The following is a 22,402-nucleotide window of genomic DNA, read 5'->3' on the forward strand; positions in this document are numbered from 1 at the left end:
GAAGGGATTGTCTTATGAGGAAAGGTTGAGTTCATTGGAGTTTAGAAGAGGTGATCTTATTGAACCATAAGATTCTGAGAGGGCTTGACCGGGTAGATGCTGAGAGAATGTTTCCCCTCATTTGGGAATCTAGAACTAGGGGGCATAGTTTCGGAATAAGGGGTCATAGAAACATAGAAAATAGATGCAGGAGTAGGCCATTCAATGAGTTCATGGCTGAACATGGAACTTCAGTACCCCATTCCTGCTTTCTCACCATACCCCTTGATCCCCCTAGTAGTAAGGACTTCATCTAACTCCTTTTTGAATATATTTAGTGAATTGGCCTCAACAACTTTCTGTGGTAGAGAATTCCACAGGTTCACCACTCTCTGGGTGAAGAAGTTTCTCCTCATCTCGGTCCTAAATGGCTTACCCTTATCCTTAGACTGTGTCCCCTGGTTCTGGACTTCTCCAATATTGGGAACATTCTTCCTGCATCTAACCTGTCTAACCCCGTCAGAATTTTAAACGTTTCTATGAGGTCCCCTCTCATTCTTCTGAACTCCAGTGAATACAAGCCCAGTTGATCCAGTCTTTCTTGATAGGTCAGTCCCGCCATCCCGGGAATCAGTCTGGTGAACCTTCGCTGCACTCCCTCAATAGCAAGAATGTCCTTCCTCAGGTTAGGAGACCAAAACTGTACACAATACTCCAGGCAGGTGTGGCCTCACCACAACTGTAGCAACACCTCCCTGCCCCTGTACTCAAATCCCCTCGCTATGAAGGCCAACATACCATTTGCTTTCTTAACCACCTGCTGTACCTGCATGCCAACCTTTAATGACTGATGTACCATGACACCCAGGTCTCGTTGCACCACCCCTTTTCCTAATCTGTCACCATTCAGATAATAGTCTGTCTCTCTGTTTTTACCACCAAAGTGGATAACCTCACATTTATCCACATTATACTTCATCTGCCATGCATTTGCCCACTCACCTAACCTATCCAAGTCGCTCTGCAGCCTCATAGCATCCTCCTCGCAGCTCACACTGCCACCCAACTTAGTGTCATCCGCAAATTTGGAGATACTGCATTTAATCCCCTCGTCTAAATCATTAATGTACAGTGTAAACAGCTGGGGCCCCAGCACAGAACCTTGCGGTACCCCACTCGTCACGGCCTGCCATTCTGAAAAGTCCCCATTTACTCCTACTCTTTGCTTCCTGTCTGACAACCAGTTCTCAATCCATGTCAGCATACTACCCCAATCCCATGTGCTTTAACTTTGCACATTAATCTCTTGTGTGGGACCTTGTTGAAAGCCTTCTGAAAGTCCAAATATACCACATCAACTGGTGCTCCATTGTCCACTCGACTGGAAACATCCTCAAAAAATTCCAGAAGATTTGTCAAGCATGATTTCCTTTTCACAAATCCATGCTGACTTGGACCTATCATGTCACCTCTTTCCAAATGCACTGCTATGACATCCTTAATAATTGATTCCATCATTTTACCCACAACCGATGTCAGGCTGACCGGTCTATAATTCCCTGTTTTCTCTCTCCCTCCTTTTTTAAAAAGTGGGGTTACATTGGCTACCCTCCACTCCATAGGAACTGATCCAGAGTCAATGGAATGTTGGAAAATGACTGTCAATGCATCTGCTATTTCCAAGGCCACCTCCTTAAATACTCTGGGATGCAGTCCATCAGGCCCTGGGGATTTATCGGCCTTCAATCCCATCAATTTCCCCAACACAATTTCCCGACTAATAAGGATTTCCCTCAGTTCCTCCTCCTTACTAGACCCTCTGACCCCTTTTATATCCGGAAGATTGTTTGTGTCCTCCTTAGTGAATACTGAACCAAAGTACTTGTTCAATTGGTCCGCCATTTCTTTGTTCCCCGTTATGACTTCCCCTGATTCTGACTGCAGGGGACCCACGTTTGTCTTTACTAACCCTTTTCTCTTTACATATCTATAGAAACTTTTGCAATCCGTCTTAATGTTCCCTGCAAGCTTCTTCTCGTACTCCATTTTCCCTGCCCTAATCAAACCCTTTGTCCTCCTCTGCTGAGTTCTAAATTTCTCCCAGTCCCCGGGTTCGCTGCTATTTCTGGCCAATTTGTATGCCACTTCCTTGGCTTTAATACTATCCCTGATTTCCCTTGATAGCCACGGTTGAGCCACCTTCCCTTTTTTATTTTTACGCCAGACAGGGATGTACAATTGTTGTAGTTCATCCATGCGGTCTCTAAATGTCTGCCATTGCCCATCCACAGTCAACCCCTTAAGTATCATTCGTCAATCTATCCTAGCCAATTCACACCTCATACCTTCAAAGTTAGCCTTCTTTAAGTTCTGGACCATGGTCTCTGAATTAGCTGTTTCATTCTCCATCCTAATGCAGAATTCCACCATATTATGGTCACTCTTCCCCAAGGGGCCTCGCACAACGAGATTGCTAATTAATCCTCTCTCATTACACAACACCCAGTCTAAGATGGTCTCCCCCCTAGTTGGTTCCTCGACATATTGGTCCAGAAAACCATCCCTTATGCACTCCAGGAAATCCTCCTCCACCGTATTGCTTCCAGCTTGGTTAGCCCAATCTATGTGCATGTTAAAGTCACCCATTATAACTGCTGCACCTTTATTGCATGCATCTCTAATTTCCTGTTTGATGCCCTCCCCAACATCACTACTACTGTTTGGAGGTCTGTACACAACTCCCACTAACGTTTTTTGCCCTTTGGTGTTCTGCAGCTCTACCCATATAGATTCCACATCATCCAAGCTAATGTCCTTCCTAACTAATGCATTAATCTCCTCCTTAACCAGCAATGCTACCCCACCTCCTTTTCCTTTTATTCTATCCTTCCTGAATATTGAATACCCATGGATGTTGAGTTCCCAGCCCTGATCATGCTGGAGCCACGTCTCTGTAATCCCAATCACATCATATTTGTTAACATCTATTTGCACAGTTAATTCATCTACCTTATTACGGATACTCCTTGCATGAAGACACAAAGCCTTCAGGCTTGTTTTTTTAACACCCTTTGTCCTTTTCAAATTTTGCTGTACAGTGGCCCTTTTTGTTCTTTGCCTTGGGTTTCTCTGCCCTCCACTTTTCCTCATCTCCTTTCTGTCTTTTGCTTTTGTCTCCTTTTTGTTTCCCTCTGTCTCCCTGCATTGGTTCCCATCCCTCTGCCATATTTAAGACGGGGTCGCCCATTTAAGACGGAGATGAGGAGAAATTTCTTCTCTCAGAGGGTTGTGAATCTGTGGAATTCTCTACCCCAGAGAGCTGTGGAAGCTGAGTCATTGGATATATTCAAGGCTGAGATATACAGATTCTTGAACTATAGGGGAGTCAAGGGTTATGGTCAACAGGTAGGAAGGTGGCGTTGAGGCCAAGATCAGATCAGCCATGATCTTATTGAATTGCGGAGCAGGCTCAACTCCTGCTCCTATTTCTTATGTTCCAGTTCAGAGGAAACCAGCAGTGGGACTGCATTATAAGTTAAGAGTGGCTTCTTAGGCTGGTCGTTCTGTTGTATAAAAGGACCCAGATTGCTCAGCATCAGCATCGGAAAGCATCAGATTGCTCTGTAGATTTTTAACATGAAAATAAAAACAAATTCAGAAGATGCCTCGTGGGCTGTATTATTGGAGAAAAAACCAGAGCCAACCTTCCTGGATTAAAATGCCATAAACTGAATTTATTTAGTAGATTAAGTCAAAACAGTTGGAAGAGTGAACTGTACTTTCGATGCAGAAAGAGCACCAATCTGGGTTGATATGAAATCGGACTGTTGGTAGCATTGAGCCAAAACCAAAAGTCACTGGGCTCAGGTTCATCAAAACGTTTGAATTACAGAATGTTAACTTGTAGCAGTATCTTCATTTTGCCACCAAAGGATTAATGACTATTCTAGATTCAATGGTAAGCTGTTTGTTTATTGTTATGTTCTCTGATTAGTACTTTTTCTTTTAAAAGCATTGTAAAGATTCCAATGGTGACAAATGAAGTAAAGAAAGACAGCCAAGTCAAACAAAATGAAATATAAATGGAATACTTGACTGTCTAGATAGTATAAAATCAGCTGATTCTACTGAAGAAATGATAGTACCTCTGAGTCCCGGAAATACATTTCATACTGTTGAATCATCTGTCTACTGATCATACTGCCATGATAAACGATGACGTTCAGGTCTGTCCATGTGCGAAATTCTCTTTCCCAGTTTGCAATTGTAGACAAAGGCGCAATGATGAGAAAAGGACCATGGATGCCAGTCAGACAAATTTCATCAAGGAATGTAATAGACTGGATGGTCTTGCCTAAACCCATTTCATCAGCAAGAATGCAGTTTTGCCTGGAATTGAGAAATGATTACCTTTATACTGTGTTCTTACATATCAAACAAAATAATTTAGGCATTTTATATACTTAAACACAAAACCATAAGCAAAATTATTTACATAAGCAACTGTGGTGAGGTGTACTGTAATGCAGAATATTCCTTGAACAGATAGATAAGACATATACAGTTATATGTTTTAACACAGCACTGGTGTTTATTAAATGAAGTTCTATCTTGATAAACTCACCAGTTTACCAATAATGATTATGGTGGCATTAAGATTTCTACACAGTATATTAAAAGCAAGGGCTGGGGTGTGTCACAAAACTCTGCTAAGTAGATAATACTTGGGAAAGGTAGCCAAATGGGGCCATTTTCAGATTTTGAAAGCTATTTGAATTGAGCACTGAAAAGCTTAAAAAAAACTTCCCAAATTAAGTAAAATCAGAAAAATATTTACAGATGTGAGAAATTAATGTAAAGTGATGGTGTACGAAAAGTTAAGCAGTGGACAAGAATAGATTAAACTATTAAGGCCAGAGATTTCAATATTCCTTGATCATTTAAATAATCATAAACTTGCTTCAACTTACTTAAACCATTTTTTTTTATTCCAGATTTATTTCAAGGAAAAAATGGACATTGCTCCCGGAACCCAGAAGGCAGTCAACAAAAATTGAAGAATATCCATCTTACAATACAATCAACACTATTTAATCCGATTTGTTGTATTCCACAGATGAAATTCACATGGTTACCACAAGACAGGAACCATACTGTTCCATTGAATATTTTATCATCTATTCCTTCTAATATTTGATCCGTTTCATCAACCAAATAGTCATGTATCGCCTTTCATAAGCTATAATAGGGAAATATTAGGACATTTCCATGAGTCCAAGGGTGCCAGCACATTTAAGCAAAATGAATTTCACTAATAAATATTTTCAGTGAAGTGAATGCAATCATTTAAATGTCAAGCAAATTTAAATGTGCAAATATAGCAAAAAAAAATCCTAATATACAATATCTGCTGTTTAGTGGAATGGATGTTTTCACTGAACTCAGCAATTTGTTAATTTTGTGCTCATGCTCTCTAGTTCTGTGAATAACAAACAGACCCTGTGATACATCAGAACATGGTAAATCTCTGCATGGAACTGGAAGATGAGCGCAAACCAACATAATAAAATGTAAATATTGCAGTGAATTAATGTGATAAACAGCAGTCTGCAAAAGACAAGAGCACGTGAATCCTTATGAGAAAGTGCAGCTGTGGAAAGTCACTATTAGAAACAAAAGGATTACAGCCATCATTGTGTAAGTACCCATGCCAATATGAAGCACATCTTCAATTTTACCCATAATTACAAGTGACATCCCATATCCTGCAATCTGAATTTCTCCAATTAAACTGATTCACATTTTCTTACATTTGTGCAGCATTACAAGCAGAAGTCAAGAGTTTTAACAGCCTATTAATATCCCAAAATTGCAACTGATCATCTCATTTATAGTGGCTAGGCAAATGCTTTCATTGGGATATAATGAAAAATTCCCGACTTCCATGAGGAAGAATTTTCTCCATATACTAGGTCACATAAAATTTCAATGAGTTAATTAAAATTAAAATTCTGTGTTCTTCGGACTTCAATCTTACCTGTTATACCAGTTGAAAAGGAGCCAATTGACTCCTTCCAGTTGGTACTCCCTGAGCTCGTTACCAATCTTGTATTCCCTGGATTGTCCAAGCTTCTTCCAAACAGTGGCAGGAGGTCGCTCCTTTGATGAGATGGGTGTGAAAATAAAGCAGAAATGAAGTTAGAAATAGTTGAGCATCAAGGGAAACATATTCTTTCAAAGTCATTAAGTGTTGCCTTTTCTACTTAGTGTTCTGAATGTCCTTGGAGGGTACAGAGGAAATTTCTAAGGATGTTGCCAGCACTGGATAATTTTAGCTTTGAGGAAAGATTGGATTGGCTGAAATTGTTTTCTTTGAAACAGAGGAGGCTGAGGGGAGATTTAATTAAAGTGTATAAAATCATGGGCCCAAATTTAGCCAGGAGTTACTCCATTTTTTTTGGAGCAACTTGATTTTTCTGGATTATCTTAAAAATCCCCATTCTGCACATTTAATTTGCGCTAGTGTAAGTGAGTTAGTTAGGATTTTTTTTTAGTTTAGTTTCGTTCAAAAAGGGGTGTTACCAGCCACCTACACCTGTTTTGGCCATTTAAAGCCAGTTTGGACAGCTAATAGTTGCTCCAAACTAACTTAGGTCAGCGTATGTGGCCACTTCTGGCGACACAGAAAACCCTTGGAGAGTTAAGAAATCAGCGCAGGTAGCCAGAGATTTGGGAGGGTACTATTTTCCCATATTTTGCTTGCTATCTTTAAAATAACTCTTCATTAGTTCACAGAGGACGTTGCAAAGCACTAAACACCTTCACAACAACATTAAAGCAGCACAAAAACCATCAATAATAAATTTTAAAAAAAATAAAAAATAAAACTTCAGTCCTACCTTCCTAACTCAGCCCCCCCGAGGGACTGGACTTCTCTCCAAGGAACGAATTAGTTGTAATCTAGTACCAGGAAGAGCACCAGTCCTCTAAATCCCTGGACATCAGTCACAGATGGTGGGTGTGTATCTTTGTAATAAAGTCTGTGATCTCCTTTGACCTTGAGACAACACACTGCCAGGGGTACTTTCACTGATAGTTAGCTTTGGTGCCCCTGTATCGACTTGGGTGAACTTTCTAGTGAGGCTCTGAAACGACTGCAGAAAGTTCCATTGGTTTTCTCCGGTGCATACAATTTTTCAAATTCCAAGCCAAGCAGAACGAACAAAGCCTTGAGGCGTTGATATTCTGTTACAGCCCTGGTCAAGTTTCAGGCATAAGTTCCCACTTCATTAAAATGAGACTGAAGTCACTTTAGCGGAAGCACCTCAGCAGCAGTATCAGTACTAAAGATTATCGGGTTGTCCCTTCGGTCAGGGATAGGGGCGGCGAGCATCGGGTCCCGCTCACAGCCCCGCAGGATGCACTGGGAGGGCGAGGAGCTACTGCGCATGTGCGCAGACTCCACTGTGCATGCGTGCAGCTGCCAGCACCGTTTTTGGCGCAGGGCTGTAGCTCCGCCAACCGCCCCCCCCCCAACCCCACGAGAAACGCCACGCCAGGACCCAGGAGACACAGCAGAGCGGCCAGAATCATTAGCAAGTTTTTTAGCACTGTTTTGAGCGCACAAAGTATCCACATCTTGGGAGAGTGCGCTGGAAAAAGGGTTGGGGAAATTTGGGCAGTCGGAGAGGCAGGAGTTCGGGGACGTCGGAGAGGCCTATAAAGGCCCAGCGGCAGTCGAGAGGCGGCGGCAGTCAGAGAGGCGGGAGATCGGGTACTTCGGAGAGGCCTATAAAGGCCCAGCGGCAGTCGAGAGGCGGCGGCAGTGGGAGAGGCGAGAGTTCGGGGACGTCAGAGGGGGCTATAAAGGCCCAGCGGCAGTCGAGAGGCGGGAGTTCGGGGACGTCGGAGTGGCCTGTAAAGACCAGCTGGTGCAGCTGCAGCGGGGAGAGAAGGCAAAAAAGTAGAAAGAAATCGAAAGGTGACGTCACAGCCAAGGGGATAAGTGATTGGTAAGTAGTTTTTCTTTTCTATATCAGTAAGTAACCTTTAGCATTGTTGTTGCCAATTTAAGTTTATCTAAGAGTTAAGCCATGACAGGAGAGCTCGGACACGTGTTATGCTCCTCCTGTACTATGTGGGCAGTCAGGGACGCTTCCGGTGTCCCTGACGACGTGTGCAGGAAGTGCATCCGCCTGCAGCTCCTGACGGACCACATTGCGACACTGGAGCTGCGGCTGGATGAACTCTGGAGCATCCTCGATGCTGAGAATGACGTGAATAGCACGTTTAGTGAGTTGGTCTTACCGCAGGTAAAGGGTACACGGCCAGATAGGGAATGGATGACCAACAGGAAGAGCAGTAAGGAAGGTAGTGCAGGGGTCCCCTGCGGACATCCCCCTGCAAAACAGATACACCGCTTTGGGTATTGTTGAGGGGGATGATGCATCAGGGGAGGGTAGCAGCAGCCAAGTTCATGGCACCGTGGGTGGCTCTGCTGCACAGGAGGGCAGGAAAGAGAGTGTGAGAGCTATAGTGATAGGGGATTCAATTGTAAGGGGAATAGATAGACGTTTCTGCGGCCGCAACCGAAACTCCAGGATGGTATGTTGCCTCCCTGGTGCAAGGGTCAAGGATATTCTCGGAGCGGGTGCAGGGCATTCTGAAAAAGGAGGGTGATCAACCAGTTGTCGTCGTGCATATAGGTACAAAACGGGATGAGGTCCTACAAGACGAATTTAGGGAGCTAGGAGCTAAATTAAAAAGTAGAACCTCAAAAATAGTAATCTCAGGATTGCTACCAGTGCCACGTGCTAGTCAGAGTAGGAATCGCAGGATAGCTCAGATGAATACGTGGCTTGAGGAGTGGTGCACAAGGGAGGGATTCAAATTCCTGGGACATTGGAACCGGTTCTGGGGAAGGTGGGACCAATACAAACCGGACAGTCTGTACCTAGGCAGGACCGGAACCAATGTCCTCGGGGGAGTGTTTGCTCGTGCTGTTGGGGAGGAATTCAACTAATATGGCAGGGGGATGGGAACCTCTGCAGGGAGACAGAGAGAAATAGAATGGGGGCAGAAGCAAAAGACAGAAAAAAGAAAAGTAAAAGTGGAGGGCAGAGAAACCTAAGGCAAAAAGCAAAAAGGGCCACATTACACCAAAATTCTAAAAGGGCAAAGTGTGTTAGAAAGAAAGTACTGAAGGCTCTGTGCCTCAATGCGAGGAGTATTCGGAATAAGGTGGACGACTTAACTGCGCAGATAGCAGTTAACGGGTATGATGTAATTGGCATCACGGAGACATGGCTCCAGGGTGACCAAGGCTGGGAACTCAACATCCAGGGGTATTCAACATTTAGGAAGGATAGACTGAAAGGAAAAGGAGGCAGGGTGGCATTGCTGGTTAAAGAGGAAATTAATGCAATACTAAGAAAGGACATTAAGCTTGGATGTTGTGGAATCAGTATGGAGCTACGGAATACCAAGGGGCAGAAAACACTAGTGGTAGTTGTGTACAGACCACCAAACAGTAGAAGTAAGGTTGGGGACAGCATCAAACAAGAAATTAGGGATGTATGCAATAAAGGTACTGCAGTCATCATGGGCGACTTTAATCTACATATTAATTGGGCTAACCAAACTGGTAGCAATGCGGTGGAGGAGGATTTCCTGGAGTGTATTAGGGATGGTCTTCTGGACCAATATGTCGAGGAACCAACTAGGGAGCTGGCCATCCTAGACTGGGTGATGTGTAATGAGAAAGGACTAATTAGCAATCTTGTTGTGCGAGGCCCCTTGGGGAAGAGTGACCATAACATGGTGGAATTCTTTATAAAGATGGAGAGTGACACAGTTAATTCAGAGACTAGGGTCCTGAACTTAAGAAAGGTAACTTCGATGGTTTGAAGTGTGAATTGGCTAGAATAGACTGGCAAATGATACTTAAAGGGTTGATGGTGGATATAGGCAATGGCAAACATTTAAAGATCACATGGAGGAACTTCAGCAATTGTACATCCCTGTCTGGAGTAAAAATAAAACTGGGATGGTGGCTCAACCGTGGCTAACAAGGGAAATTAAGGATAGTGTTAAATCCAAGGAAGAGGCATATAAATTGGCCAGAAAAAGCAGCAAACCTGAGGACTGCAAGAAATTTAGAATTCAACAGAGGACAAAGGGTTTAATTAAGCAGGGGAAAATAGAGTATGAGAAGAAGCTTGCCGGGAACCTAAAAACTGACTGCAAAAGCTTCTATAGATATGTGAAGAGAAAAAGATTAGTGAAGACAAACGAAGGTCCCTTGCAGTCGGATTCAGGTGAATTTATAATGGGGAACAAAGAAATGACAGACTAATTGAACAAATACTTTGGTATTGTCTTCACGAAGGAAGACACAAATAACCTTCCGGATCTACTAGGGGACCGAGGGTCTAGTGAGGAGGAGGAACTGAAGGATATTCTTATTAGGTCGGAAATTGTGTTCAGGAAATTGATGGGATTGAAGACCGATAAATCCCCAGGTACTGATAGTCTGCATCCACTAGGAAGTGGCCCTAGAAATAGTGGATGCATTGGTGATCATTTCCAAAAGTCTATCGACTCTGGATCAGTTCCTATGGACTGGAGGGTAGCTAATGTAACACCACTTTTTAAAAAGGGAGGGAGAGAGAAAGCAGGTAATTATAGACCGGTTAGCCTGACATCAGTGGTGGGGAAAATGTTCGAATCAATTATTAAGGATGAAATAGCAGCGCATTTGGAAAGCAGTGGACAGGATCGGTTCAAGTCAGCATGGATTTATGAAGGGGAAGTCATGCTTGACAAATCTTCTGGAATTTTTTGAGGATGTAACTAGTAGAGTATACAAGGGAGAACCAGTGGATGTGGTGTATTTGGACTTTCAAAAGGCTTTTGACAAGATCCCACACGAGATTGGTGCGCAAAATCAAAGCACATGGTATTGGGGGTAATATACTGACGTGGATAGAGAACTGGTTGGCAGACAGGAAGCAGAGAGTCGGGATAAACGGGTCCTTTTCAGAATTGCAGGCGGTGACTAGCGGAGTGCAGCAGGGCTCAGTGCTGGGAACCCAGCTCTTTATAATATTCATGAATGATTTGGATGAAGGAATTGAGTGTAATTTCTCCAAGTTTGCAGATGACACTAAACTGGGTGGCGGTGTGAGCAGTGAGGGGAATGCTAGGAGGCTGCAGGGTGACTTGGACAGGTTAGGTGAGTGAGCAAATGCATGGCAGATGCAGTATAATGTGGATAAATGTGAGGTTATCCACTTTGGGAGCAAAAATACGAAGGCAGATTATCTGAATGGTGGCAGATTAGGAAAAGGGGAGGTGCAACGAGACCTGGGTGTCATGGTTCATCAGTCATTGAAAGTTGGCATACAGGTACAGCAGGTGGTGAAGGCGGCAAATGGTATGTTGGCCTTCAGAGCTAGGGGATTTGAGTATAGGAGCAGGGAGGTCTTACTGCAGTTGTACAGGGCCTTGGTGAGGTTTCACCTGGAATATAGTGTTCAGTTTTGGTCCTAATCTGAGGAAGGACGTTTTTGATATTGAGGGAGTGCAGCGAAGGTTCACCAGACTGATTCCCGGGATGGCAGGACTGACATATGAGGAGAGAGTGGATCAACTGGGCCTTTATCCATTGGAGTTTAGAAAGATGAGAGGGGATCTCATAGAAACATAAGATTCTGACAGGACGGGACAACTTAGATGCGGGTAGAATGTTCCCGATGTTGGGGAAGTCCAGAACCAGGGGACATAGTCTTTGGATAAGGGGTAGGCCATTTAGGACTGAGATGAGGAGAAACTTCTTCACTCAGAGAGTTGTTAACCTGTGGAATTCCCTGCCGCAGAGAGTTGTTGATGCCAGTTCATTGGATATATTCAAGAGGGAGTTAGATATGGCCCTTACGGCTAAAGGGATCAAGGGGTATGGAGAGAAAGCAGGAAAGGGATACTGAAGGAATGATCAGCCATGATCTTATTGAATGGTGGTGCAGGCTCGAAGGGCCGAATGGCCTACTCCTGCACCTATTTTCTATGTTTCCTATGTTTCTATTAGGAGCCGAGGTGGAGTAGATAGGAAGGAACCATTTCCGTTAGCAGAGGAATCAATAACCAGGGGGCATAGATTTAAAGTAATTGGTAGAAGGATTAGAGGGGAGTTGAGAAATATTTTCACCCAGAAGGCAGTGGAGGCAGAAACCCTCATCACATTTAAAAAGTACTTAGTCTGCACTTGAAGTGCTGTAACCTACTCGGCTACGGACCAAGAGTTGGAAAGTGGGATTAGATTCGATAGCTGTTTTCAGCCTCCTTCTGGGCCGTAACTTTCTATGATCTTGGCATTAAATAGCTTACTATATACTGTTAATTTGTTTACATTTTGTACAATGCTCATTCAGTTATGTCAAATGGGTAATCGAAACCACCAAACAAAACGCAGTACAACACAAAATACTACACAATCTAATTACTGGAGCTTGCTACTAGTTTTAGGTTCCACTGTAGATACCTTCTCAAGTTCAATAGTATCAATCGCTCTCGTAAAGGAATCCCACGTCCTTTACATTCTAGAATTGATTTACACTGCCCAATATCTGCATATACGATATCGTAACTCAGGGGTTACAACAATCCGTCCCCCTTGACATACAAACTGGATACAGTAAACTCGCACTACTCCAACCTTTCAATAGGTGGAATTGATCCACAACCTGGGAAGGCGCTAATGATGATGAATCAAGAAGCTGGTTTATTTGGGTGAATAGATGTTACTGAACAAAAGTAGAAATTCTGACTTTTTACAAACTTCTTTTGGAATGCTTCTTGTAACAACACAAAATAAAAACATGCGATGCTGCCCCAAATAGCAAATGCAATATTTATTTTTGCTTTATTTTATTTACAGTCAGCTTCTTGTTGGGAAGATTGATCTGGATTGCAATTGTATCTTAATTGCCAACTTAGTTTAAGATCCACTTTCTCGTAGGCATAAAATAGACTAGTCCTGCCCTGCCTCCAACTCAATGGCTGACACAGTGCAACGCACTGGCTGTCAATAGACACTCTGCAAGCTGATGTTCTTATTTACTCACTCATTGACACCTAGGCCCACATTGCAGCATTTCAGTGTACCACACTATAACAAAATATATTCTCAGTCCAGTTTTAATTTTGAAAATTTTATTAAGTTTAAAAAAAACACAGAAGGATATGTGCCTTTAAAAACATTTTTTTGGTAGTCCTGTGGTGTGAGATGTGCAGACATCCATCAAAGTGCTCGAGGTCCATTTCAATAAGATTTAATTGTCTTTTTGGAAAACAAAAACACTGCACTAACATCTTGCTAAACATTTAATGAGTGGTACCCCCGCTCTTCAATTATAGACTACACGCCGCAGTCTCGAAATTGAGCCCACAACCTTCTGAATCAGAGGCCAGCCAGAATGTTACCACTAAGCCAAGGCTGACGCTTTGCAAAGAGTGCATATACAATACTGGGATTATTTCCAACCTTTAAAACAATGAAAGGTATTTGACTAATATACAGTTCAACCAGGGATTTGAACTTTGAATGTTTTTAAACACCAACTAATCAGCATGATAGCAGGCAGATTGTTCACTTACCATACGCTTTGGGGAAGGCTTTGCTTGCTGCAGTCGTTCAAACTCCTCAATCTTTCCTTGATCGACATCTTCTCGAAGCTCCCAGGTACTATCCTCATATGGCAGTGAACACCATTTAACCAAATAGTAAACAACAGCCTGCATTAAAAGAACAATGTGGTTACTGAAAAACAATGTAAAGTGTATCCGCACTTCGTAACAATAGCATTACAAGCATTGAGGTATTCTCAGGAAAGCCCTTTGAGCTACATATATTCTGAACAGAAACATTCCAATTCTAACTCTAATGAATAGGACTTTAACTACAATATCCAAGATACAGGTATTGCCAGAACTGTTAAGACTACTTTTTTTGTATAATACGCAGAATTTTTTTTTAGAACCACGATTTTCAAATCTAAAATGGTGCACATACTATGTAAATGATAAGTAATTATGTTCTATATGTTTATAGCTGAGGTTCTCATGTTCCTAGGTACTACTTCAGCATAGAAAATAGGTGCAGGAGTAGGCCATTTGGCCCTTCTAGCCTGCACCGCCATTCAATGAGTTCATAGCTGAACATGCAACTTCAGTACCCCATTCCTGCTTTCTCGCCATACCCCTTGATCCCCCTAGTAGTAAGGACTTCATCTAACTCCTTTTTGAATATATTTAGTGAATTGGCCTCAACAACTTTCTGTGGTAGAGAATTTCACAGGTTCACCACTCTCTGGGTGAAGAAGTTTCTCCTCATCTCGGTCCTAAATGGCATACCCCTTATCTTTAGGCTGTGTCCCCTGGTTCTGGACTTCCCCAACATTGGGAACATTCTTCCTGCATCTAACCTGTCTAACCCCGTCAGAATTTTAAACGTTTCTATGAGGTCCCCTCTCATTCTTCTGAACTCCAGTGCATACAAGCCCAGTTGATCCAGTCTTTCTTCATAGGTCAGTCCCGCCATCCCGGGAATCAGTCTGGTGAACCTTCGCTGCACTCCCTCAATAGCAAGAATGTCCTTCCTCAGGTTAGGAGACCAAAACTGTACACAATACTCCAGGTGTGGCCTCACCAAGGCCCTGTACAACTGTAGCAACACCTCCCTGCCCCTGTACTCAAATCCCCTCGCTATGAAGGCCAACATACCATTTGCTTTCTTAACCACCTGCAGTACCTGCATGCCAACCTTCAATGACTGATGTACCATGACACCCAGGTCTCGTTGCACCGCCCCTTTTCCTAATCTGTCACCATTCAGATAATAGTCTGTCTCTCTGTTTTTACCACCAAAGTGGATAATCTGACATTTATCCACATTATACTTCATCTGCCATGCATTTGCCCACTCACCTAACCTATCCAAGTCGCTCTGCAGCCTCATAGCATCCTCCTCGCAGCTCACACTGCCACCCAACTTAGTGTCATCCGCAAATTTGGAGATACTGCATTTAATCCCCTCGTCTAAATCATTAATGTACAGTGTAAACAGCTGGGGCCCCAGCACAGAACCTTGCGGTACCCCACTAGTCACGGCCTGCCATTCTGAAAAGTACCCATTTGCTCCTACTCTTTGCTTCCTGTCTGACAACCAGTTCTCAATCCATGTCAGCACACTACCCCCAATCCCATGTGCTTTAACTTTGCACATTAATCTCTTGTGTGGGACCTTGTCGAAAGCCTTCTGAAAGTCCAAATATACCACATCAACTGGTGCTCCCTTGTCCACTCTACTGGAAACATCCTCAAAAAATTCCAGAAGATTTGTCAAGCATGATTTCCCTTTCACAAATCCATGCTAACTTGGACCTATCATGTCACCTCTTTCCAAATGCACTATGACGACATCCTTAATAATTGATTCCATCATTTTACCCACAACCGATGTCAGGCTGACCGGTCTATAATTCCCTGTTTTCTCTCTCCCTCCATAGGAACTGATCCAGAGTCAATGGAATGTTGGAAAATGACTGTCAATGCATCCGCTATTTCCAAGGCCACCTCCTTAAATACTCTGGGATGCAGTCCATCAGGCCCTGGGGATTTATCGGCCTCCAATCCCATCAATTTCCCCAACACAATTTCCCGACTAATAAGGATTTCCCTCAGTTCCTCCTCCTTACTAGACCCTCTGACTCCTTTTATATCCGGAAGGTTGTTTGTGTCCTCCTTAGTGAATACCGAACCAAAGTACTTGTTCAATTGGTCCGCCATTTCTTTGTTCCCCGTTATGACTTCCCCTGATTCTGACTGCAGGGGACCTACGTTTGTCTTTACTAACCTTTTTCTCTTTAAATATCTATAGAAACTTTTGCAATCCGTCTTAATGATCCCTGCAAGCTTCTTCTCGTACTCCATTTTCCCTGCCCTAATCAAACCCTTTGTCCTCCTCTGCTGAGTTTTAAATTTCTCCCAGTCCCCGGGTTCGCTGCTATTTCTGGCCAATTTGTATGCCACTTCCTTGGCTTTAATACTATCCCTGATTTCCCTTGATAGCCACAGTTGAGCCACCTTCCCTTTTTTATTTTTACGCCAGACAGGAATGTACAATTGTTGTAGTTCATCCATGCGGTCTCTAAATGTCTGCCATTGCCCATCCACAGTCAACCTCTTAAGTATCATTCGCCAATCTATCCTAGCCAATTCACGCCTCATACCTTCAAAGTTAGCCTTCTTTAAGTTCTGGACCATGGTCTCTGAATTGACTTTCATTCTCCATCCTAATGCAGAATTCCACCATATTATGGTCACTCTTCCCCAAGGGGCCTCGCACAACGAGATTGCTATTAATCCTCTTTCATTACACAACACCCAGTCTAAGATGGCCTCCCCCCTAGTTGGTTCCTCGACATATTGGTCCAGTAAACCATCCCTTATGCACTCCAGGAAATCCTCCTCCACCGTATTGCTTCCAGTTTGGTTAGCCCAATCTATGTGCATATTAAAGTCACCCATTATAACTGCTGCACCTTTATTGCATGTACCCCTAATTTCCTGTTTGATGCCCTCCCCAACATCACTACTACTGTTTGGAGGTCTGTACACAACTCCCACTAACGTTTTTTGCCCTTTGGTGTTCTGCAGCTCTACCCATATAGATTCTACAAAAACAAAGCTAATGTCCTTCCTAACTATTGCATTAATCTCCTCCTTAACCAGCAATGCTACCCCACCTCCTCTTCCTTTTATTCTATCCTTCCTGAATGTTGAGTTCCCAGCCCTGATCATCCTGGGTTCACGTCTCTGTAATCCCAATCACATTATATTTGTTAACATCTATTTGCACAGTTAATTCATCTACCTTATTACGGATACTCCTTGCATTAAGACACAAAGCCTTCAGGCTTGTTTTTTTAACACCCTTTGTCCTTTTCGAATTTTGCTGTACAGTGGCCCTTTTTGTTCTTTGCCTTGGGTTTCTCTGCCCTCCACTTTTCCTCATCTCCTTTCTGTCTTTTGCTTTTGTCTCCTTTTTGTTTCCCTCTGACTCCCAGCAAACGAGAATTTAAATGAATTCCAAAGTATGAAGTGATGATCATCACCAAACATTCATGTTCATTATTTCTTGAACATTTTTAAATACACATTAAAAGCTGGAAGGTCTTTTTCCCCTTGTTTCTTTTAAAGATTTAAATATTAGGTGAAAAATCAAAAACTTGCACTTAGTCAAAAGATTTTCCATATTCCAAATTATGTTCCTCAATGGAAGGCTCAACAAGAAAAATACGCACTGGTACCTCGCCAGTGTCTGTGTCCTCACAACACGAGTATTCCAATATTCTGTCCACTTCAACATAGTCTGGATTAAAAGGCTCGTCATCCATCTGCAAGTAGTTTTATAGTGGAAATTTTAATGATAAATAGCTTGTAAATAGTGTACATTTGTCTTTAGATATTTTATGAAATGTAATTAACTTTTTTTCAATTATATTTTGTCCAAGAGATTGCCATGCTATCAGGACACGGTTTCATACAGAGTACATCGGTTGTGCACGTCACAATGCCAGCAGTTAAATGCAGTAATAATCATAAATGGTTATTCAATTCTATACATTAAGGTGAGGGGTGCTCAGTGAAAAGGCCACCCCTAGTGAAGGGATGCTGGAGGTTTGCAGGGTCCTTCTCCGCATTGAAGGAAATGTTTCATTTGCAGGTAACCTTATGGCTACAGCATGGTTTATGAGGCTTGGGGTAGTTGGCCCTCAGGAAAATGGCCTAAATTACCTGGTATTTATCCAGCTCCACACACTTGCTTTGATTGGCACATGTCCCACATGTCGTTAAGACTACATTCAATGCAGGGGATGTTGGATTTCGCCACAACAGAGAAGTGCCTCTTGTTGAGCTTGTGAGTAGCAGGGGGTCCTTGCTCTGCTGACAATAGGCCATGTATGCATTGGCTTGGATCCAGGGTGATGGTTGAACCATCATCTCTTCAGTGGATTCCAGCATAAGCACCTAGGGTGGGGCACAACCAGAGAGTGTACAGGAATGCACCTTTATTGCCATAGCTCCACTAGCAATCCCTGCTAGGGCCAGATGAAACTAGTTTTTATGGGGTGAAGAATGAGTAGCGAGGGATTCAGAGTTGATCCTCTTTCATTTTGCTGCAGCTGGAGGTAATAAGAACTGGTTTTATGGTCTCCTTCCAGTTTTTAACCTAGAGTGGACATCCTGCATCACTGAATTTAGAATTCAGCAGAGGAGGACAGAGAGTTTAATTAAGCAGGGGAAAATAGAGTACGAGAGGAAGCTTGCTGGGAACATAAAAACTGACTGCAAAAGCTTCTATAGATATGTGAAGAGAAAAAGATTGGTGAAGACAAACGTAGGCCCCTTGCAGTCGGATTCGGGTGAATTTATAATGGGGAACAAAGAAATGGCAGACCAATTGAACAAATACTTTGGTTCTGTCTTCACAAAGGAAGACACAAGTAACCTTCTGGATGTACTAGGGGACCGAGGGTCTAGTGAGAAGGAGGAACTGAAGGATATCCTTATTAGGTGGGAAACTGTGTTAGGGAAATGGGACTGAAGGCCGATAAATCCCTGGGGCCTGATAGTCTGCATCCCAGAGTACTTAAGGAAGTGGCACTAGAAATAGTGGATGCATTGGTGATCATTTTCCAACAGTCTATCGACTCTGGATCAGTACCTATGGACTGGAGGGTAGCTAATGTAACACCACTGTTTAAAAAAGGAGGGAGAGAGAAAACAGGTAATTATAGACCAGTTAGCCTGACATCAGTAGTGGGGAAAATATTGGAATCAATCATTAAGGATGAAATAGCAGCGCATTTGGAAAGCAGTGACAGGATTGGTCCAAGTCAGCATGGATTTATGAAGGGGAAAATCATACTTGACAAATCTTCTGGAATTTTTTGAGGATGTAACTAGTAGAGTGTACAAGGGAGAACCAGTGGATGCGGTGTATTTGGACTTTCAAAAGGCTTTTGACAAGGTGCCACACAAGAGATTGGTGTGCAAAATCAAAACACATGGTATTGGGGGTAATGTACTGACGTGGATAGAGAACTGGTTGGCAGACAGGAAGCAGAGAGTCGGGATAAACGGGTCCATTTCAGAATGGCAGGCAGTGACTAGTGGAGTGCAGCAGGGCTCAGTGCTGGGACCCCAGCTCTTTAATATATCTTGTAATTTAAATGATGGAATTGAGTGTTATATCTCCAAGTTTGCAGATGACACGAAATTGGGTGGCGGTGTGAGCTGTGAGGAGGACGCCAAGAGGCTGCAGGGTGACTTGGACAGGTTAGGCGAGTGGGCAAATACATGGCAGATGCAGTATAATGTGGATAAATGTGAGGTTATCCACTTTGGGAGCAAAAATACGAAGGCAGAATATTATCTGAATGGCGGCAGATTAGGAAAAGGGGAGGTGCAGCGAGACCTGGGTGTCATGGTTCATCAGTCATTGAAAGTTGGCATACAGGTACAGCAGGCGATGAAGGCGGCAAATGGTATGTTGGCCTTCATAGCAAGGGGATTTGAGTATCGGAGCACGGAAGTCTTACTGCAGTTGTACAGGGCCTTGGTGAGACCTCATCTGGAATATTGTGTTCAGTTCTGGTCTTCTAATCTGAGGAAGGACGTTCTCGCTATTGAGGGAGTGCAGCGAAGGTTCACCAGACTGATTCCAGGGGTGGCGGGACTGACATATGAGGAGAGACTAAATCAACTGGGCCTTTATACACTGGAGTTTAGAAGGATGAGAGGGGATTTCAGAAACATAAGATTCTGACGGGACTGGACAGGTTAGATGCGGGAAGAATGTTCCCGATGTTGGGGAAGTCCAGAACCAGGGGACACAGTCTTAGGATAAGGGGCAGGCCATTTAGGACTGAGATGAGGAGAAACTTCTTCACTCAGAGAGTTGTTAACCTGTGGAATTCCCTGCCGCAGAGTGTTGTTGATGCCAGTTCAAGAGGGAGTTAGATATGGCCCTTATGGCAGGACAGGGGTACTGAGGGAAGGATCAGCCGATCTTATTGAATGGCAGTGTAAGCTCAAAGGGACGAATGGCCTACTCCTGTACCTATTTTCTCTGTTTCTATGTTCCCAGGAGCCACATAGATTTTCTGGTGGTGCAGAGGTTGACTGGATGAGTAGGGTGCCAAGGTGTGCTTGAAAGGCAGCTCTGTTTTAGAGTTGGTCAGCTCTAACAGGGTTGATTTGCAATGGACTTTACAGAGCATTGGCGGATCTGGAAGTATCATAAATAATCATAGGACATTTGTCAGCTAGCTGTTGAGTAGGCATGACCAGACCCTGATGGAGCAGTTTGTCCAACTCAATGATGCCCTGCCCATGTTACTTTGAAGTCATTGGCACAGAGAACCTACAGCAAGTCACTATTGTGGGATACTGGGGAGAGCGCCAGCAGGCTCACTGGCACCTTCGGTGCAGTGCATCATTCCAGATTAGATACACAATTGGGTGCTTTTGTAGAATCGTCTGCTACAGAAATTTGTGATGGAGAAAAGTGTGTAATGGAGCTGAAAACATGGTATCTGACTACATATTTATCTGGAGATTTGGGAGGTGGCAGGGGAATTGATGCCCTAGACAGATTTAAGTGCACAAACACTTCAAAACTTACAGCTGCGAAGAAATGGCCTCTCTGTGCCTGCTTAATCTTGAAGCGTTTCACTTTCTGGTGTATTCTTTTATCTTTCGTCAACTGCGCTTCTGTGGCCCATTCACAATGCAGATATGAGCTAGAATTGAGATATTAAAAGTCAATACCATAAATATTTAATTAACTTCACTTATTATTGATTGAGTCGTTGGTGTTAGTTTAACTTTACTCATCTTTTAAACTAAGCGTTAATGTCAAAGCAATAATCCAGAAGTAATGTGCATATTTTACTAATTTTTAGTAAAATCTACAATAGTGTACCACTGCATTTTTATCTATAGGACACAGCTTATATGGAGTTTTTGTACTTCAAAGAGCTAATGTGCGGCTTTTATACATGTCAAACCTAGGCGTGGGGCAAATCAAACTACACTTCCCAGGGTGCAGTGTAGGAGCTCTGCATGCCCAGCAGCACTCTGGAGTTGGGTGTAGTTGGCACACCATGGGCCCAAGTTTCGGCCTCAGTTGCTCCTGATTTTTTGGAGCAACTAGTGTAGAACAGAGTATCTTAGAAATTCAAATTCTCGGCATTTAGTTTGCTCCAGTTCTAGTCAGTTAGAACAATATCACTTTGGAACAGAATTTTTTTTTTCAAGAGGGGGCGTGTCCAGCCACTTACGCCTGTTTTCAAAGTTTCGGCAGTGAAAACTTACTCCAAACTAACGTAGAATGTAGTAAGTGAAGATTTTTGTACGCTCGAAAAAACCTTGTCTACAATTTAGAAAATCAGGCGTAGGTTACAAATCAGGCGTAGGGAATGGGGGGGGGGGGGTTTAAAGGGAAGTTTACAAACATTAAACACTTCAGTTTTACAAATAAAGAGTCATCATCAATAATAAATGATAAAAACATCAATAAATCAATCCAAAAAAAATTAATAAGAAATATATTTTTTTTAAATCAATAAATAAAACATTTTCTACTTACCGACTGCAGCACTGGGAGCCCTCCAACAGCGTGCTGGGATGGCACCCCTCCCCCCCACCTCCACAGTGTGTCTCTGACAGAGTCTCTATCTCTCTGTCAGTGTCTGTGTTTCTGACAGTGAGGGGAGGGGGAGGAGGGGGGTAGAGGGGGAGGAGGGGGGTAGAGGGGGAGGAGGGGGGTAGAGGGGGAGGAGGGGGGTAGAGGGGGAGAGGGGGGGCAGGGGGAGGGGAGGGGGAGGGAGGGAAGGCGGAGGGAGGAAAGGGGGAGGGAAGGGGGGGGTGAAGGGGAAGGGGGGGAGAAGAGAAAGAGAAGGGGAAAAGGGGGGAAAGGAGAAGGGGGGGAAAGGAGAAGGGGGGGGAAAGGAGAAGGGGGGGGAAAAGGAGAAGGGGGGAAAGGAGAAGGGGGGAAAGGAGAAGGGGGGGAAAGGAGAAGGGGGGGAAAGGAGAAGGGGGGGAAAGGAGAAGGGGGGGAAAGGAGAAGGGGGGGAAAGGAGAAGGGGGGGAAAGGAGAAGGGGGGGAAAAGGAGAAGGGGGGAAAAGGAGAAGGGGGGAAAAGGAGAAGGGGGGGGAAAGGAGAAGGGGGGGGAAAGGAGAAGGGGGGGGAAAGGAGAAGGGGGGGGAAAGGAGAAGGGGGGAAAGGAGAAGGGGGGGAAAGGAGAAGGGGGGGAAAGGAGAAGGGGGGGAAAGGAGAAGGGGGGGAAGGAGAAGGGGG

At 43.6% G+C, this 22,402-nt stretch overlaps 1 protein-coding gene across 7 annotated transcripts in view; it reads right to left on the reverse strand.

Annotated features, from left to right (window-relative positions):
• Positions 1–22,402, reverse strand: part of chd9 (chromodomain helicase DNA binding protein 9) — a 331,271-nt gene that overhangs the window by 119,718 nt on the left and 189,151 nt on the right. For 4 of the 7 annotated variants that reach the window (XM_070898009.1, XM_070898006.1, XM_070898008.1 and 1 more), the window contains exons 8-12: positions 20,726–20,843; positions 17,340–17,432; positions 13,633–13,770; positions 6,017–6,138; positions 4,125–4,368 (exon numbers count right to left, since the gene is read on the reverse strand). In XM_070898009.1, coding sequence (XP_070754110.1) covers positions 4,125–4,368; positions 6,017–6,138; positions 13,633–13,770; positions 17,340–17,432; positions 20,726–20,843 — 715 coding nt within the window. The remainder of the gene's footprint in view (positions 1–4,124; positions 4,369–6,016; positions 6,139–13,632; positions 13,771–17,339; positions 17,433–20,725; positions 20,844–22,402) is intronic. The other 3 variants (XM_070898010.1, XM_070898007.1, XM_070898005.1) reach the window with 1 other exon arrangement.

The sequence above is a fragment of the Pristiophorus japonicus genome, chromosome 13 (genome assembly GCF_044704955.1).
Source record: "Pristiophorus japonicus isolate sPriJap1 chromosome 13, sPriJap1.hap1, whole genome shotgun sequence".
NCBI classification, from domain to species: Eukaryota; Metazoa; Chordata; class Chondrichthyes; family Pristiophoridae; genus Pristiophorus; species Pristiophorus japonicus.